This window comes from Vanessa cardui, chromosome 11, assembly GCF_905220365.1.
Source record: "Vanessa cardui chromosome 11, ilVanCard2.1, whole genome shotgun sequence".
Classification (NCBI taxonomy): Eukaryota; Metazoa; Arthropoda; class Insecta; order Lepidoptera; family Nymphalidae; genus Vanessa; species Vanessa cardui.
In genome coordinates this window covers 1,484,331-1,500,607 of record NC_061133.1, presented here as the reverse complement: position 1 = coordinate 1,500,607, position 16,277 = coordinate 1,484,331, and the positions used below count along the sequence as shown (strand labels likewise).

The window sequence follows — 16,277 nt, the reverse complement described above, 5'->3', positions numbered from 1 at the left end:
AAACTCATAATGAATTCCGCATCTGTGTAAATAATTTATTTTATTTGAAACTTTGAAAATTTCAATATAATCTATATTAGTATGATATTTACATTGAACTTTCAGTAAATAATTTGTTGTATTTTCCCAAAATATATAACGGGGAATTACATTTGAAATACCACATTTGTTCATTCTTTTCGAAAACAATGGTTTTGTGGATACCTTTATCATTAAATAATCAATATGGGTGATCTAAGAGCATCTGATAGTTCATGGAAGAAAATGGTGATAGCCAAATCAAACAATAAATGGATTTCTACGATCAAATCTGAGCCTATAGATTCTATTGTTACTACGATGAATACTACAAATATGTCTATTGGCGAAAGCAATTTCGGTTTTAGAGAAATAAAAAAAGAGAATGATGGCGTTGGTATTGAAAATAACACTCCAGAAATTAATGAAACAGAATCTATGATACAAGAAATGGATCCCCTTAATATTGATCTCCCTGCAAGGAGGACAAGGAGAAAAAGCTCTGGGCCCAAAAATGAGACACCAGAAGAAAGAGCATCAAGGCTTGCAAAAATGTCAGCATATGCAGCTAAAAGACTTGCAAACGAAACTCCTGATCAACGTGCTATTCGGTTGCGACGTATGTCCGAATACGCAGCTAAGCGCCTTGCTCAGGAGACTAGCGAGCAACGAGCACGTCGTTTGGCACGCATGTCAGCATATGCAGCTAAAAGACTTGCGAGTGAAAGCCCAGAGCAAAGACAAGCAAGGCTAGCTAGAATGTCTGCGTATGCAGCACGGAGACAGGCTATGAAAAAAATTATTAGCGGTAGTCCCAGTAATAGTCTTGAAACATCAAATTCAAATTATGATATAATAAATAATATAATGCCTCACCACAGTTGAGACTGTGATAGAGGTTGTCGGTCATCATAAGTTCTTGTCCGAGCAAACATACCTATGCTCATAGTATGCTAAAAGAATGCTATTTTTAGAGTATTCAATATATTTGTCATATTTATTTTTTGTAAAGAAAATTTAAATGTAAATAATTATATTTCCAAGGAAAACAAATATATAGTGATTTAATAATTTACTAATCTGTTATAATAACTTAATTTAAGGGAAACTAATTTTTTAATATGGAGTTCAGACAGGATTTTTGTATTTAACCATTGTAAATAAAGAAATAGACTTGGGCAGCAGAAAGAAAATCATAATAATGAGAAGTAAAAATATTTTATCTTTAGTCATTTAACAGTACATTTTTGAGTGTGATTTGAATTAATAAAATCATTTAATGAGAAATAATTTGTAAAATATATTTTTAGAGATTTTAGCATCTGGTAACTTTTATCTATATGATAATTGCATTTTTACATATTATATGCAGCTGATAAATCAAGTGTGTGCTACAGTATAATAAATTCATTTTTTAGCCTGGACTAAAGTTCTTTTTATTTTTTTCTAAAAAGAGGGTGAAATGAAATTAAAATTAATGACTATGTATACAGCCCTTTGTTTTTGGAAAATTGACTATGATGACAAATACCATTTATAAAGTATATATTCTTAAAAATGTTAAATGATAACTGAATAGCCATTAATAAGACTATTCTGCAGTGAGAATTTACTTCTTATTCGAGCATGAGTCGTTAGATTATCCGAACAGTTTATTCATATGTTCGAATGATAATTTAATGAACACATTGCTAGTACAAAATAAACATAGAAGAAAATGTCTCCAGAGTTATGGGCGATAGTTTAACACTTTTATGAATGAGGCCATGCCTGTCTTACTCATACAATATACTCAAAAAAGTTTGCAAATTTTAATTTACAACATGACAGGAAAAACACAGCCCAATCTAAAAAAAATATTAAAAATACAAATAACAGATACACCAAAGGTACGGACAACATGTCATTGGGGACAGATAGTAAAATAAATTATTTAAAAAAAAAGGTAATGAAAAATAAAACATTTTTAATTGTACATTTTATTTCAACAAATAATAAACTAAATTAGATTTAATTCAAGGTAGACATTTGAGATTCAACCAGCCAAGGAATGTTTGCATCAGTTCTCTTGTACATTCACATTATATTTATAACATGTAGTACATAATACTCAAGAAATCAAAATACCAATAACTCGCAATACCTACATTTATTAAAATTCTATACTTAATCATATTTAGTTCTAGGTATATATAATCTTTGAAGTATTTTTGTTTATTTGTTTTCTTTACAACTTACTCGCTACAAAAACGATGTTTAATAAGGATATTTCGTAAAAAATAACTTAAATGTATTTCATTTATTTATATTTTCGTTTTGGTATGGCCGCACTATAATAATAACGCGTGACTTCATTAAACCAATATTAAATAATTCATTCGAGATATTTGAGATTTACACTTGCAACATTAACAACTAATGGATTAAATTTAGGAGGCGGTCATAGCAATTATAAATTTCTTTTACATAAGATTTAGAGAACGTCACTTACATAGTAATAATTATTTAGGTAAACATGTAATATAACGAGCAGGTATAAGGCCCGAATCATATGTGATATGACATAGTATGTTAAACTTACATTTAACCCTAAGGGGTAAAATAGATGTAACCTCATAAGAAATAAATTCAATGCCTACACCTTTATTCTAAAAGATCATATGTCAGTAATATTAGTGAATTCGAAAACTGTCATTACAATCCTATATATCTTATATTTATATTAAATATATCACAATAATAATTTAATTCATAATTTGTGATGCTTGATTATGATGTGAAAGCGATACATATGTTAAATACAATTATAATTTAAACATTTGTAATATTTATGTTAATTTTTTAATACACAATTTTGAATGCAATCGCATTCAAAATATAAAAAGTACTTATATTTATGTAACAAATTTCTTTACCTAACAATAATATTTCAATTTTTTTATCCTAATTTTTTTAGAATCACGGAAATATTTATTTCATACGGGCACTAATGATTTCGAACTGGTCCTAGATGGTTCCAAAATCGTTAGCAATCAATCATGAATCAGTCAATACTCGCGACAGTCGGGAGAGTCTGTCTGACAGGTGTGAATGCGAAGTGCCGCCTAGAAGTGCGTGTCGGAGCGCGTGGGCAGCACGGAGAGCGCGCGCTAGCACGCCGGCTCGGCCGACAGCGCGGCGCCGGCCGCCAGCAGCCCGCGCGTGCTCGAGCTCGAGCTGTACGAGTCGCCCGACGAGCGCACGCTGGCCTGCGACAGCGGCGTGCCTGCGCCGCACACGCGGACTGTCATTGCCGGCATGCCGGCGCGCTACTCGCTACTACTTATTTACATGTGTAACGTTATTGACACGTTGTCATTGACACCACGTGTATTGTTATTTTAGCCTTATTCAATTTCGTTGTACCCATAAATTACTATTTCCATTATAAAGTAGTTTTGGTTATATAACATACCTGGCAAGGAGGTGACGCGATGCGGAAGCGCCCATCGTTGCGGGGTGCACTCCCCCGGCGCGGTCGTGATTATCTCCTGCAACAAAACACTCGATGCAGAATACGATCGAAAGCGCGCAATACAAAAAACTACTGCCAATTAAGTACAAATGGAGAGGCCGGTGAGAAAATTAATCCACAATGCACAAAACACAGTCGAATGAAACCAAGGCAGAACAACGAAAAATGAAACAAAAATTTGAATGATAGCGCTTGACGTCACAGCTGTGTGTATGGTCAGTGAAATGCCAGCCCCTCGGCAGTCCGGCGTCAATCCGTCTAACTTCTACCCACATATCATACAAATGAACATCACATCTACACAGTAGAGCGTGCGAGTCGGGTCGGGTCAGTCACTCAGTCAGTGCGGGTCGGGGTGGGGCGCGCGGCCGGTGCGCACTCACGGTTGGCGCGAGGCTGGGCTCCTCCGGCGTGAAGTAGTCGGAGTCGTCGGCCGCGGCCGCGCCCGCGCCGTCCGCTGCGTGCGCGGGAAACCATCACGCTCGTACAGTACATCGACGATTTTGGAAAACGGTGGTTTTAAACAAAACCTCGCGTTTCCCAAAATATTAAGGCTAATATTTTAGTCGGTCTCAAAAATGTTATTTACGCGAGAATTGTTCCTTTTAATTAAAACGTCACAAAGTTTTCGCAAGAAATTTCAATCGCAAATTTGTATAGTTAACATTATATATGATTGAAAATAACATTTCTTATACACGTACGGGCGGTAAATTAAGCTTTACAGCATGGTCAAATCTACAAAGCTCTTACATGAGAATAAGACAACTTCATTAGGGATACTTCATACTACATTTAATACCTATTAAATTATACATACTATCATTTAATATTCACTACAAACTTACGTACTGCAGTTCTAACGTTATTAATTATACAACTCTATCTTCTGAAATCTAAGTAATTACAACTACAAGCACTTAAAGATCTCAGTTAAGATTTTTAACCCCCAATTCTTCTAGATGGGGGAACTAACCGACATACATATTACATTAGATATTACGCTTGTGCGCTGTAATATTGTCGAGATTATTTCCATTTATTATTAAAAGCGTGAAAGCGTGATCGTTTGTTTGTCCTTCTTTCACACCGATCCAGCAGTCTTTCTCCATTTTAAACTCTTTAGAGATTTTGTTACAATTTGATTTAAAAAAGGCGACTTACAGAGCGGTTGGTCGAGTTGCTCGGATTGATCGGGTAGGTCGGTCTGATCAGGCTGGTCGGGCTCGTCGGTGTCGGTGTCGTCGATGTGCGCCAGCGGTGATCCTCGCAGCGTCTCCGAGCCGCAGCTGCTGCCCGTCCGCACCGTCTGCAACCACGTGGCCACCAGCGTTACTTGAGAAAACCATTTAGCATACCATAAACCATATAGAATTTCTTGGTGGTAGGGCTTTGTGCGAGCCCGTCTGGGTAGGTACCACCCACTCATCAGTTATTCTACCGCCAAATAACAATAGTCAGTATTGTTGTGTTCCGGTTTGAAGGGTGAGTGAGCCAGTGTAACTACAGGCACAAGGGACATAACATCTTAGTTCCCAAGGTTAGTGGCGCAGTGACGATGTAAGGAATAGTTAATATTTCTCACAGCGTCATTGTCTATAGGTGATGGTGACCACTTACCATCAGGTGGCCCATATGCTCGTCCGCCAAGCTATACCATAAAAAACAAAAGAAGCACCAAGCGAAATAAGCCACTGCTCAGTAAGTTTGAAAAGCACTAGTAATAGAAGAGTTGAGGTGTATGTGAGAGACGCACCCCGTTGGCGAGCTGCGTGAGCAGCGGCGAGCGCCTCTCCGCGTCGCTGTCTGGCTCCGCCTCCGCCGCGCCCGCAGCCTCCTCCTCCGAGCGACCCGTCGAGTTGAGGGAGCTCTGGCGGAGCAGCGGCATCGTATTAGCGCGGGTTAGTGCGACTCAACGAGCCGACGAGGGCGGTTAGCGCACCTTGGACAGGCGGTGCAGCAGCGGCGTGGCGGCGCGCGGCTCGCGGGCGCCCTCCTCGCGCGCCAGCAGCACCGACATGCGGAACTGTGGGCACACGACTCACTCGGACCGTACACGGGCGGCCACTTCCGAATTCACTCAGTCAACATAGTACGAAAATAAGGGTTAGTGATCACTTTATTTTACGTGAAGTGATAAAATATGAATCCGTCGCACTCGGCAACGATAATTTATACGGTACCTCGGGCGTCAGAGGGTGGTGAGGCTTCCGACTGCCGCCGCTGCCGAGACTGGTGGACGAGCTGCGCTCCAAGTTGCAGCGGTTAAGCGCCTCCGCCGCCTATGCACGAACATATTTCCTATTTAATGCCAACTATTTGTCTGCCTCCCGGCCATTACTATGGAATACTGATTTTGAAATACGATCGTTAATAGTTTTATAAAATTAGAGAACTTTACATGTGTTTCGACTGCATGATCACAGCTAGATAAAATAATAGTAAGTTTTGAATGGCAGTAAATACAACAGCGACCTGCGAGGCGGTGTCGGTGTCGGGGCTGGCGATGGCGGGCGCGGGCGGCGCGACGCGCGCGCGCGCGGGCGGCGGGCCGTTCAGCGCCTCCAGCAGCGACACGGGCTCGTAGCCCGCCGGGATGTTCTCCATGCTGCCCTGCGGACCGAGCGCACACGGGGTCACTTCACACAACCGGGGGCTCCAGACGCGTGGCGTGCGCGCGGGCGCTTACGTCGGGCGGGGTGTGCGGGTGCGGCGCGGGCGCGGCGGGGTTGGCGAGGCGCTGCAGCGCGCGGATCTGCAGCAGCGCGCGGAAGGGCGCGCGGCAGATGGGGCAGTTGTTGGCCTGGTAGCGCAGCGAGTCCGCGCACGAGTTGCACAGGCACAGGTGGCGGCACGGCAGGATCAGCGTGTCGCGCACGTCGCACATGCAGATCACGCACTCCGACCCGCCGTCCTCCGTCTCCTCCTCCGCGGTTATCTGCGCGGAACGTGACAAGCTGATAAAAACGTTACGAGTTGCTTTGCACGTATATTAGCGCCAATACTTGTGCCTTGTTGTTGAGAGGATATATTTCACTTGAATATAGTTTAAAAATGAAAAAAATCTTCGTTTGCAAAAAAACAAGGAAAAACCTTTCTTATCTAAAATTAACAATAAATGGTTAAATAAATGTTAAATGAAGAAACTATTTCGTACTAGAATACTAAAAGGCTCACCTTTGAATCTAGATTCTTGTTTTCTATGCCATAGATTTCTTGCAGCAAGTAGCAGAGGCCATCGACAAAGAGCTTCTGTTTGAGAGCTTTCAAGACATAGGTGCCATCTGAATGTTTTTCCACCACTGCTATAGTTGTGTGTGATTGTCTTATTTCTACAATGTTTTAATAAGCATTTCATTTTAAAGAGTTAAATTAAAACATATAAACAAATATGTAATACCACATCATTCCACTTTGTCTGAAAGCAATATTATGAAAATATGGCAATACATATTATTTTCTTACCATCTTGTCCTTCATCAACTACACAATAAATAGCAATCGGAATTATTTCTCTATCAGCATTGTATGACAGATCTTCTTCAGGTTGTTTTGAAGGATCAAAGACATGGGATATCTGGCAAAACTGTTGGTTGGCACCTTTCTTGTAGTGATAAGTCTGAGATGTCATGGACGGGTCTCGGGGATAATAACTAGAAATATATGATTAACTTGATTATTATTATTAATTTTGAAGTAATCATTTTCGAGTAATGCATTTATTAAAACATACTATAGTTTGATATGGAACATTTTAATTATTATCTATTAATTTCCTTATAAATATAACAAATTAATTTGCATACTAACACAACTCCTGTTGGTGTAACTTCCTCAGTACAGAAATAAAAGATTGTGATAGCACATCGAACATCGCAATCAAACGTAAACTCAATATTATAGTAGGTCCCCTTGCCGTTGCAATCAATAGTCTTTGTGACTCCATCTCCAATCTTATTTGTATCACTTATCTTACCAATAGGTTCTGGACATCGAACAAACCTCAAGGATTCCTTTCTAATATTAATGAGACTTTTAAGAGTTTTAGTTGGTTCATTGGATTGTGGTGGTGGATATGGAAACTGCAACAAAATTCATTATAAGCTATGAAATGCTAATTATTTTACTTTAATTTCATAATTTCATTACAAGGCAAAAAAATTCATCACACTTTTTGTATTTATTGGACTTACTGGTGTTGGTCTGCTGCCAAGAAAGTTAAGGTCAGCATTTTCACCAAACAGATATGCTTCTGGTTGTGGAGTGTCGAACCTCTCTCCACCCATTATAAAATGACTTCCAAAATAGTTACCTGAATAAATTATATTTGTTTAAAACTACAAAGACATTTTGTGTTGGGTTTTGTTTGTTTCATTTATGATAAATAGTTTTCATATTAAGCATAGTAAAAAGTAAAAAAGTATATAAAAGTATAAGTATATTAAGTATATCAAACTGTTTTCAAGGAAAAATTCACCACTATTCAAGAATTAAAGGATATACTACACTTTTAAACAGACAAAAAAAATTATTAAGACATTCTGCTTTACTAGTTATCAAAAAAGTGAAAAGGAAATGGGTCTACCAACCAGATCGGGGTGGATATTTATAGGCAAGATTGGAAACCACATCTGCTTCTTCCACACCAGCATTTTGTCTACTGGCTAAAGCACCCATTGTTAACTGCAGATATTATCTCGCTATCTTTTAAAAGCAATATGTATCCAACATATATAAAACAAATGAGTATGAATACAGTTTGTAGACTATTAGCTTAAATTGTTTGCTTTGTTACTTCATAAAAGAGACTCTTCTAGTGACATCGTCAAGTACCTAAACGTCACATATGTATTGAGTATTGACTATTGACTGACTATTGACAGAAACTTCGAATCAAAATATAATCATAAATATCAGATCTAATGACAGACAAACATTATTTGATAAGCACTAAAGAAAATATACAAAATCAATATTTTTCAAATACTTTTAATAATATTTATTAAATACGCAATATTTTTACATTTTTGTTTTTGTATAGGAATCATTGTGACTATATGTATTCTTTTAAAAAATTGCGGAAATTAATATTAAAAACAAAATAATATTGTACTCAAACTATATACAGACAGTATTAAAAGCATGTAATAAATATTAGAAAAATATATCTATTTAATATTTATTATATTCATTTTATTTTATCATTCATATATTTTTGTAGATTGATAGATTGTATTAAGATATATAAACTGATTACATCGTCTGTATTTTTTAAAGTCTGTAACAGTTCCGGTTGTCAACACTCTTTTACTAGGTGTCGGTGTCACTTTGTGAAGGTGCTTATTATTTTATGTGTATTTAATCTTAAAAAATCTCATTCTTCATTTAATATTTTGATATTATTTAAACAAGGATTGATTGCTTATGGTTTTCTAAGTATTTAATTTTATTTATTTCAGGCCACAATGGGGCGCCGTCCAGCGAGATGGTAAATATATTGGAGCTCTCACATAGTGCCATCCATAAGTATAAAGTTTTTCGCAATATTAAAGTGTTCGTTTTGTTTTAGCTATCGTTATTGTAAGAACAAACCATACCCCAAATCTCGGTTTTGCCGTGGTGTACCAGATCCGAAAATCCGTATTTTCGACTTGGGCAAGAAGAAGGCTACAGTGGACGACTTTCCACTATGTGTGCACTTAGTGTCTGACGAATATGAGCAGCTGAGTTCAGAAGCTCTAGAAGCGGGTCGTATTTGCTGCAACAAATACCTCGTGAAGAACTGCGGAAAGGACCAGTTCCATATCCGTATGAGGCTGCATCCCTTCCACGTTATCCGCATCAACAAAATGTTATCGTGCGCTGGAGCTGATAGGTATGTACTATATTATACTATACACATCTCTTTTTAAATCTTTAACTTAACCTTGCCTAACGAAGAACTAACGAAAAATTATGAGTAACCTATTCACAAAATGTGGTTAATCATATTTCTTAAATAAATTTTCTAAATGAGAAATAAAGAGAATAAAATATCAAAATTTTTATTTGAGTGTGGCTTGTGCAATGTTTATTCTAATTGTATAGCTACAATAACATAAGTAACTCATCAATGTATAATAGTTTGTTCTTACAAATGCAAGTAGATATTCAATTTTTAAGATTGACTGAAAACTTCAGATAAATGTTATGATATGATAAAATTTACCTGAAGTTTTCAGTTTTTGAATTGAATTGAATGGATATAATATGAAAGACAGTAATCATTATTAATATGTAATAGTAAATTTATATTATTTTTTGATTCTACTCGTAACTTCTATTTTGACCTTGTTGATATGTTTTATGAATCATACTGACTTAATTGATAATACTTCAATTTCATCACAATGTGATGATTTGCATATTTCTATTTAATATGACTTGTTACTTTCAAATAGTTTATCAAATAGTATTGACAGAGTTTAATATTATCATGATCATGCATTTTTTCTTGTAAACACCAATATGCAACACAATTTAATGTAGGTTACAGACTTATCCATTCTATTTCCTATTGTTTGATTATTGGTCTTACATATTTACTGACACTTTATTTATATTTATTATCTTCATTATATCTAATATAAATTCGTGGATAATTTGAAGGTTATAATTTCAAGTTATAAATATTGTTATTATAAATTCCAGGCTCCAGACTGGAATGAGAGGTGCTTTCGGCAAGCCCCAAGGTACCGTTGCGCGTGTTCGCATTGGACAGCCCATCATGTCCGTGCGCTCCAGTGACAGATGGAAGGCGCAAGTCATTGAGGCTCTGCGTCGTGCCAAGTTCAAGTTCCCTGGTCGTCAGAAGGTTTGTTCATTCTTATATACATATACACATATATATATATATATATATATATATATGTGTGTCTAACTTATTATTTATTACATTTAGAAGTGTTTGACAACAGAATTTTTACATTCTTAAACATTATACATAGTTTGTGTTCAATTTTAGCTGCCTTTCAACTGAAAAGGAGTCTATTATGATAATATATTTTTATCAAAACAGATTTTAAAATATTTAAGTCTAAAATCTAAAAAACTCTTTGAGGTGTAAAAAATCAATAAATAACAGAAAATATGCTTAAAAGCTAATAACTACATCAATGTCTATTTATTTTTTTAGATCTATGTCTCCAAGAGGTGGGGCTTCACTAAGTATGACCGTGATGAGTTCGAGAAACTGCGTGATGATGGCTGTCTCGCCAATGACGGTTGCAACGTGAGGTACCGCCCCAAGCATGGACCTCTTGACACATGGAGAAAGTTCCAAACTGAGCTCCACAGTGTATAATTGCATTGGATTGAACATCAATAAACCATAATATTTTACCTCAGGTTTTTATTTATGCCACATTCCTTTCAAAAACCAGTAAACCAGTTCCTGAATCATGTTGGTCACATGATTTATTAAACTTGACCATTTTAAGAATGGTAGAAAGGATTATAATAAAATTTATAGCCTTTTTTTATTTTGGGTTTTTTGTGTTAGTCGAAGAAAGACGTGATTTATTGATTTCATTATTTATTGGATAATAGTAACAAATATATTGTAAAAAATCTGTTCCTAGATATATCACATAATTTACATAGTTTTAAATTTTTTCTCACACTTATATGTATCTCACCTAAAAAACGTGTCTATCGATTTACAAGGTAATTTCGTTTTCTTTATGGGTGATGTTGATACTCTCTGCCTTTTACCACTACTACTAGCATAAGAATTAACTGAGGTTTTTTTATTTAACTCCCTACTTAATTTTTGAGCTTCGTGAAAGTCGAGGTGTTCAGAAAATTTTTCAACTGCAACTCGTTCACCACACTCAGTACACATCTTCACGGGGGCTGTGATATCGAATTTTGTAAAAAATTTGGAAATTTGATTGGAAGGCTTTGGCTCATTTTTATTAAGTTCTTGTACAGATTTTTTCTTCTTTACTTCTCCAACTGCTTCCTTGAGAGTAGTTTTATCTTTTGTTTTACGTAATTCCTCTCTCTCTTCCTCCCTTAATTTAAGCGCCATGTGGTAATCTGCGTGTTCATCAAACTGATTTAATGGTAAAGCTTTACCACATTCAAAACATTCAATGGTTTCTATGTGGTTTGCATCTATAATTTCAGGTGTAACTGTTCTTGATGAAATATCAGCACTAGGTTGTACTTCTAAAAGCTTATCTACTTCGATTTCAGTCGTTTTTAAGAGCTCCCTCATATTACTAACACGAGCTACATCAAGCGGATCATCTTCAAATAGAGCTATACTTTTATTAATTTCTTCATTAATAGTTGATCCTGAATAAACAGTATCATTGCTATCATCACCACACTCAACTATATTACAAATAGGACTATTAACTATATTTAGAGATTTAGATCCATCATCATAAGATTCCTGGTTACATTCTTTATTCACCAAGTCTTTTTTCAAAAATTTGGCAAAAAACGATTCTTGCTTATCTAATGAAGATTCTAACACTTTTTCATTATTTGGTCCCATAGTTTCTTCCTTAATTTGTTTCTTATCATTGTTTATTTGTAAAAATTTATGCAATATGTAGTTTTTGTCAATATTGTTTTTATTTATTATATTTTTTTCATTCACTTTAGTGGATTCATTGGACTTTGGTACTGTTTCTTTAGAAGAACCAGCACAGAAATAGTCCTTGATTTTTTTCGTTTTCTTATTCTCTGTATTATCTTCAAACTTACCAACACTGATACCAAGAAATGTTATTGGTGCTCTTAATTTTTTATTAATCTCGGCTTCTGGAAAGAACACTTGCATTAGTTGAAATAAATTTGGAAACATAAAATTAGAAGTTTAGTTAGGTACTTATGTATGAACCTTTTGGCTTGCAACCTTCTGTACTATCAATAAGAATTTCAAAAGCCTTATTTGTAAACAATTCTCCACACAATTCATCTTCAGGTAAGAAATTGTATGACCTGGAACTACTTGTGTCTCTGCCATCCTGGAGTTGTACTGAAAAGCTGATGACCATTTGCTTTGGTGTTCTATTAGTTTCTAAAGCATCTTTTTCTAATCTTTCTTCTATTTCGTCGCCTAAATCCCTTAGCCACTTTTTAACACTTTCTAAATCTAAGAGAGCCGATTTTCCTTTGAAATTCTTGCAACATCCAATACTTTTTGGATTGAATTTTGCTTGAACAGGTTCTACATCTATTCCTCGAGCTATGTTGTACAACCATGTTCTGAAATTGTAAAATATGTTTCAATTTTAATTTGATTGATTGCTTCAAAGGAGTACCACAATAAAATGTGAAAGTGAAATATTATATAGGAATAACAATTTATTTGATGTGGTAATTAATTTAAAATGCTTACCCATTTTTTTCATCAAATTTAGCCTGAAGATCTCTTTCTGTGAAAGGTTGTAACTGCCCCATGGTTTGAATTTTCAATATTTCACAGACATGATCTCCAAATTTTCCTCCTAAATGCTTAACTTTTTTTACTGATAAAGTCCTGTGATCAGAATAATATACTTTTCATAGATAATTATTATTTAAGGTAATGTATGTACATTATATTTAATACATACTTGTACAAAATGTTTACAGAGTGTTTTGGCAGCACTGTTTGTTTGTTAGGTTTGTTCATACCACAGACTAATTTTGCCAATATTTTATTGTGAGCAATTCCCGCTGAACATGTGTAACCTTAAATATGATTGGTGCATTAAAAACAAATGTATAAAAGGTTGCATATGACGAAACTTATTAAAAAAAAAATTTAAACTTTTACTTTTAAAGTGGCCAAACTAAAAATATCTTATCAATAATGCATTTATTAGAATAATAAAAATGATTTAAAAAAAAATTTAAATATAAAGGAATATCAATATTCCAATTCATGGTTTACCTGTTTCTTCAAAAACGGCAGCTCTAATTTCACTAACAATCTGAGCTCCAACTAGTAATTTTTGTGCATGTTCATAGTCAAATTCAATAGAATCCGAGCCACAGCTGTGAATATCTGAGATAAAATGATCAAAACTGTCATATCCCAGTGCAAATGTATTGGGCATCATACTACTTGTTAATGTGTGCACATTTATTGTTTGAAGTCTTTTTTGCACCTGAAATTTTAGTTCATGTCAATAATTGGTTTAAGACATATTAGATTCAAAAATTAAATAAATAGAACAGAAGAATAAGTAAAAAGTTTGCTTTGAATCATCTTTTTTTTTTGTTTATATATATTTTGTAATATGTTGATAATAATTCATAAATATTTTGTTAAACACTTTTATATATAAGAACTTACTGGAATTGTTATATCTAAGTAAGCTTCATCAATTGAAGCCCTTTCTAACAAAGTTGTAAATCTTTGAAGTACCTTTGCTACTTCTATCCCTGCATCTCTATATCTAAAATGTTTCAAAGTGATATATTTTTAATACAATCATAATAAAATATGTGTAAATACAGCAAGAACAAATCTTTCACCATAATATTATCTATTATTATCTTATTTTATTCTCTTCTTACTTTGAAATATTCGCTTTTCCTTTTTTGCATGGCACTGATGGGAGTTGGATATCAGGACACTTCGCCTTGGCATCATCACCTCGCATATGTCGATTTACTCCCATAGCTCTGGCTACATAGTTGACTGCAATAATTCTAAGTAAATATATAAATTATATTATTTTTAATCAAATATATTACTATTTAAAAAGTAAATCTTTTTTCTTTCTTTAAAAGTTACAAATAATAATTAACATTGTTGGTTTAACACAATCAAGATACTAAAATATTCTCCTATATAATATGGGCAAAGAAATATTACATAACAGACCCTAATTTAAAGGCTAGGAGGCCGTGAAGCAACAGAGGAGTAGGAAGTCAAATTATTATTTTACAAAAAATTGTTGACTACTTGGAATCTCTATTATGGAGGGTCCAGTTGCTCCCTCCTGTGTCATAACATAAGAGAGAGTTTGTTTAAAGGAAATAATATTGATAGGTTTAATAAACAAATGTAGTGTATATACTTAATACTGACAATTCGTAATGTAAAGTTTAATGAATAGATTTATTCACCCTCCTCCTTTCCATGGATTATATTGCACAACAGCTATAGGTTTTCCTTTAAGTTCTGGATTTAATTTCTCTTCCACTTGACAATAAAAACAATCCATATCTATCAACACAACTATTCTATTTTCCAAATCCATTTTACACTTTTATAAAAAAATAATACAATTTTATCTACAAATGAATTTCATCAATAGTTCATTAAATGACACAAGTTTATACTTGTACTACAGACTACCGGTTTCTTTTCAAGCAATGATTAGGTATTTACTTGATTGTGACTTCTGTTAGAAAAAACTCATGCTTTACATTTGTTTTGACATTTGGATTAATGTTGCCAGACTTTTAATTGGTAATCGCAGGATAGGTAAATAGACAAATATTTTTTAACATTTACATAAATGTACTAAATATAGAAATACGTTGTTTTTTGTGTAAATATTATATAATCACTACAGTATAAAACAAAGTCGCTTCCCTCCAACTGTCCCTATGTATTCTTATATGTTTAAACATACACAATGGATATAGAATACGGAATAAGAAGTGTGGGTGAATTTTATATGAGTAATAATATCGCACCCTTAGTACTATAAAGGCACAACCCAAAATCATTCTTAACAACAATATTTTTTTCTCTATTTATATTCTTTCTTACATAACAAGTATTTTTTTAAATAACATGTTTATTATTTAAGTAATACATATGAAACTTGGCAGATTTGATCTTTGATAAATAAACTATCAATATTTATACATATAAAGAAATAATATAAAAAAAGAAAGAAAATTACAAGCACTTGAAGAAACAGTTTCAAATTAGACGCATATAGTACAAAAAACATAGCGTCAATATGGAACTATTTAAGTTTACAACAAACCAATAAGACATGATTCTATAAATAAAATTTACTTTTAGGCAATATAACGATCGATTATGAACTAGACCCAATTATTTATTACATTTTGTATAATATAACGGCGCAAATATAAATTGTTCTGTATAATACAAAATATTAAAAACCAAACTTATTAGGTTTTTCGTCATAGAAGGACACAAACACAAATTGCGCCCTTGTAACAGAGCGGGGAACGGGAGCAGCGAGTGTGAGAGAGGCACATATATACAGAGTTATTCTGATTCTTTTTCTTTCTCTGTCAGCGTTAATCGGTGGCGCATTTCATTTTGTGCCCTTAGCTTTTAAAATCACAGTTTTCACAAATTTTGACTTGATTCCTTATATTACTAAAGGTGCGACATGCACAATATACTAGAGGAGCACTGATAATTGTGGGTGTGGTAGTGTGGGTTTTTTAAATTTAAGTCGTAATTAATATACATATTTTTTGCGCTTTCATTATAACTGCTGGCTGAACTGTACAAGTTAAATAAAAAAATATAGTAACAGTCTACTAAAAATATCTATTATAGTACAATGACAAAAAGATGTGATCTTTGTATATAAAGCAATTTTGTAGGATATTTAGCATTGCACCAATGCAAAGCCGAGGCTAGTCAAAAACTCAAATAACTTTATTCAATATTGAAGCATTACACTTTCTTATTGATGGTCAATTGAAACACTACCACCGGTTCGGAAAAGAAAATACCCTGACCTGAGAAGAACCGGCGAAA

The 16,277-nt window shown here is 34.4% G+C and overlaps 4 protein-coding genes across 7 annotated transcripts; 2 read left to right on the top strand and 2 right to left on the bottom strand.

Moving 5' to 3' along the window:
* Positions 1–60: 60 nt before the first annotated feature.
* On the top strand, positions 61–1,442 carry LOC124533663. The gene has a single exon (XM_047109082.1). The coding sequence runs from the start codon at positions 226–228 to the stop codon at positions 901–903; it is 678 nt and encodes a 225-aa protein (XP_046965038.1). The 5' UTR covers positions 61–225; the 3' UTR covers positions 904–1,442.
* Positions 1,443–1,979: 537 nt separating this feature from the next.
* On the bottom strand, positions 1,980–8,411 carry LOC124533661 (probable E3 ubiquitin-protein ligase MGRN1). The gene is made up of 14 exons (XM_047109079.1): positions 8,122–8,411; positions 7,726–7,844; positions 7,343–7,614; positions 6,998–7,185; positions 6,710–6,864; positions 6,222–6,470; positions 6,008–6,145; positions 5,716–5,814; positions 5,475–5,558; positions 5,289–5,402; positions 4,697–4,841; positions 3,916–3,989; positions 3,473–3,548; positions 1,980–3,301 (listed from the first exon to the last, which is right to left on the bottom strand). The coding sequence occupies exons 1-14, from the start codon at positions 8,207–8,209 to the stop codon at positions 3,168–3,170; spliced, it is 1,935 nt and encodes a 644-aa protein (XP_046965035.1). The 5' UTR covers positions 8,210–8,411; the 3' UTR covers positions 1,980–3,167.
* Positions 8,412–8,770: 359 nt separating this feature from the next.
* On the top strand, positions 8,771–10,912 carry LOC124533744 (60S ribosomal protein L10). The gene is made up of 5 exons (XM_047109217.1): positions 8,771–8,868; positions 8,992–9,020; positions 9,102–9,407; positions 10,223–10,385; positions 10,707–10,912. Exons 2-5 carry the CDS (start codon positions 8,998–9,000, stop codon positions 10,872–10,874), a joined length of 660 nt encoding a protein of 219 aa, XP_046965173.1. The 5' UTR covers positions 8,771–8,868; positions 8,992–8,997; the 3' UTR covers positions 10,875–10,912.
* Positions 10,913–11,093: 181 nt separating this feature from the next.
* LOC124533683 (DNA polymerase eta) lies at positions 11,094–14,949 on the bottom strand. Of its 4 annotated transcripts, none has more exons than XM_047109114.1 (8): positions 14,648–14,949; positions 14,093–14,227; positions 13,869–13,971; positions 13,464–13,680; positions 13,144–13,261; positions 12,927–13,067; positions 12,426–12,793; positions 11,094–12,343 (listed from the first exon to the last, which is right to left on the bottom strand). In XM_047109114.1, the coding sequence occupies exons 1-8, from the start codon at positions 14,779–14,781 to the stop codon at positions 11,205–11,207; spliced, it is 2,355 nt and encodes a 784-aa protein (XP_046965070.1). In that variant the 5' UTR covers positions 14,782–14,949; the 3' UTR covers positions 11,094–11,204. The 4 variants fall into 4 exon arrangements, with proteins under 4 accessions (XP_046965070.1, XP_046965069.1, XP_046965072.1 ...); XM_047109113.1 differs by having other exon boundaries at positions 11,096–12,346; positions 14,648–14,948; XM_047109116.1 differs by having other exon boundaries at positions 11,096–12,346; positions 14,093–14,216; positions 14,610–14,788.
* Positions 14,950–16,277: the final 1,328 nt, after the last annotated feature.

What these genes read in the sequence shown, in the direction of transcription:
- LOC124533663 (XM_047109082.1), top strand. Translation starts at nt 226, where the DNA reads ATGGGTGATCTAAGAGCATCTGATAGTTCATGGAAGAAAATGGTGATA.
- LOC124533661 (XM_047109079.1), bottom strand. Translation starts at nt 8,209, where the DNA reads ATGGGTGCTTTAGCCAGTAGACAAAATGCTGGTGTGGAAGAAGCAGAT. An exon ending in ACCACCCTCTGACGCCCGAG is followed by an intron (nt 5,559 to 5,715) that starts GTACCGTATAAA and finishes GTGTGCCCACAG; the next exon opens with TTCCGCATGTCGGTGCTGCT. An exon ending in AGCCCAGCCTCGCGCCAACC is followed by an intron (nt 3,549 to 3,915) that starts GTGAGTGCGCAC and finishes GTTTTGTTGCAG; the next exon opens with GAGATAATCACGACCGCGCC.
- LOC124533744 (XM_047109217.1), top strand. Translation starts at nt 8,998, where the DNA reads ATGGGGCGCCGTCCAGCGAGATG. An exon ending in GGGCGCCGTCCAGCGAGATG is followed by an intron (nt 9,021 to 9,101) that starts GTAAATATATTG and finishes GTTTTGTTTTAG; the next exon opens with CTATCGTTATTGTAAGAACA. An exon ending in TCGTGCGCTGGAGCTGATAG is followed by an intron (nt 9,408 to 10,222) that starts GTATGTACTATA and finishes TATAAATTCCAG; the next exon opens with GCTCCAGACTGGAATGAGAG.
- LOC124533683 (XM_047109113.1), bottom strand. Translation starts at nt 14,781, where the DNA reads ATGGATTTGGAAAATAGAATAGTTGTGTTGATAGATATGGATTGTTTT. An exon ending in GGAAAAGCGAATATTTCAAA is followed by an intron (nt 13,972 to 14,092) that starts GTAAGAAGAGAA and finishes GAAACATTTTAG; the next exon opens with ATATAGAGATGCAGGGATAG. An exon ending in ACTTAGATATAACAATTCCA is followed by an intron (nt 13,681 to 13,868) that starts GTAAGTTCTTAT and finishes CTAAAATTTCAG; the next exon opens with GTGCAAAAAAGACTTCAAAC.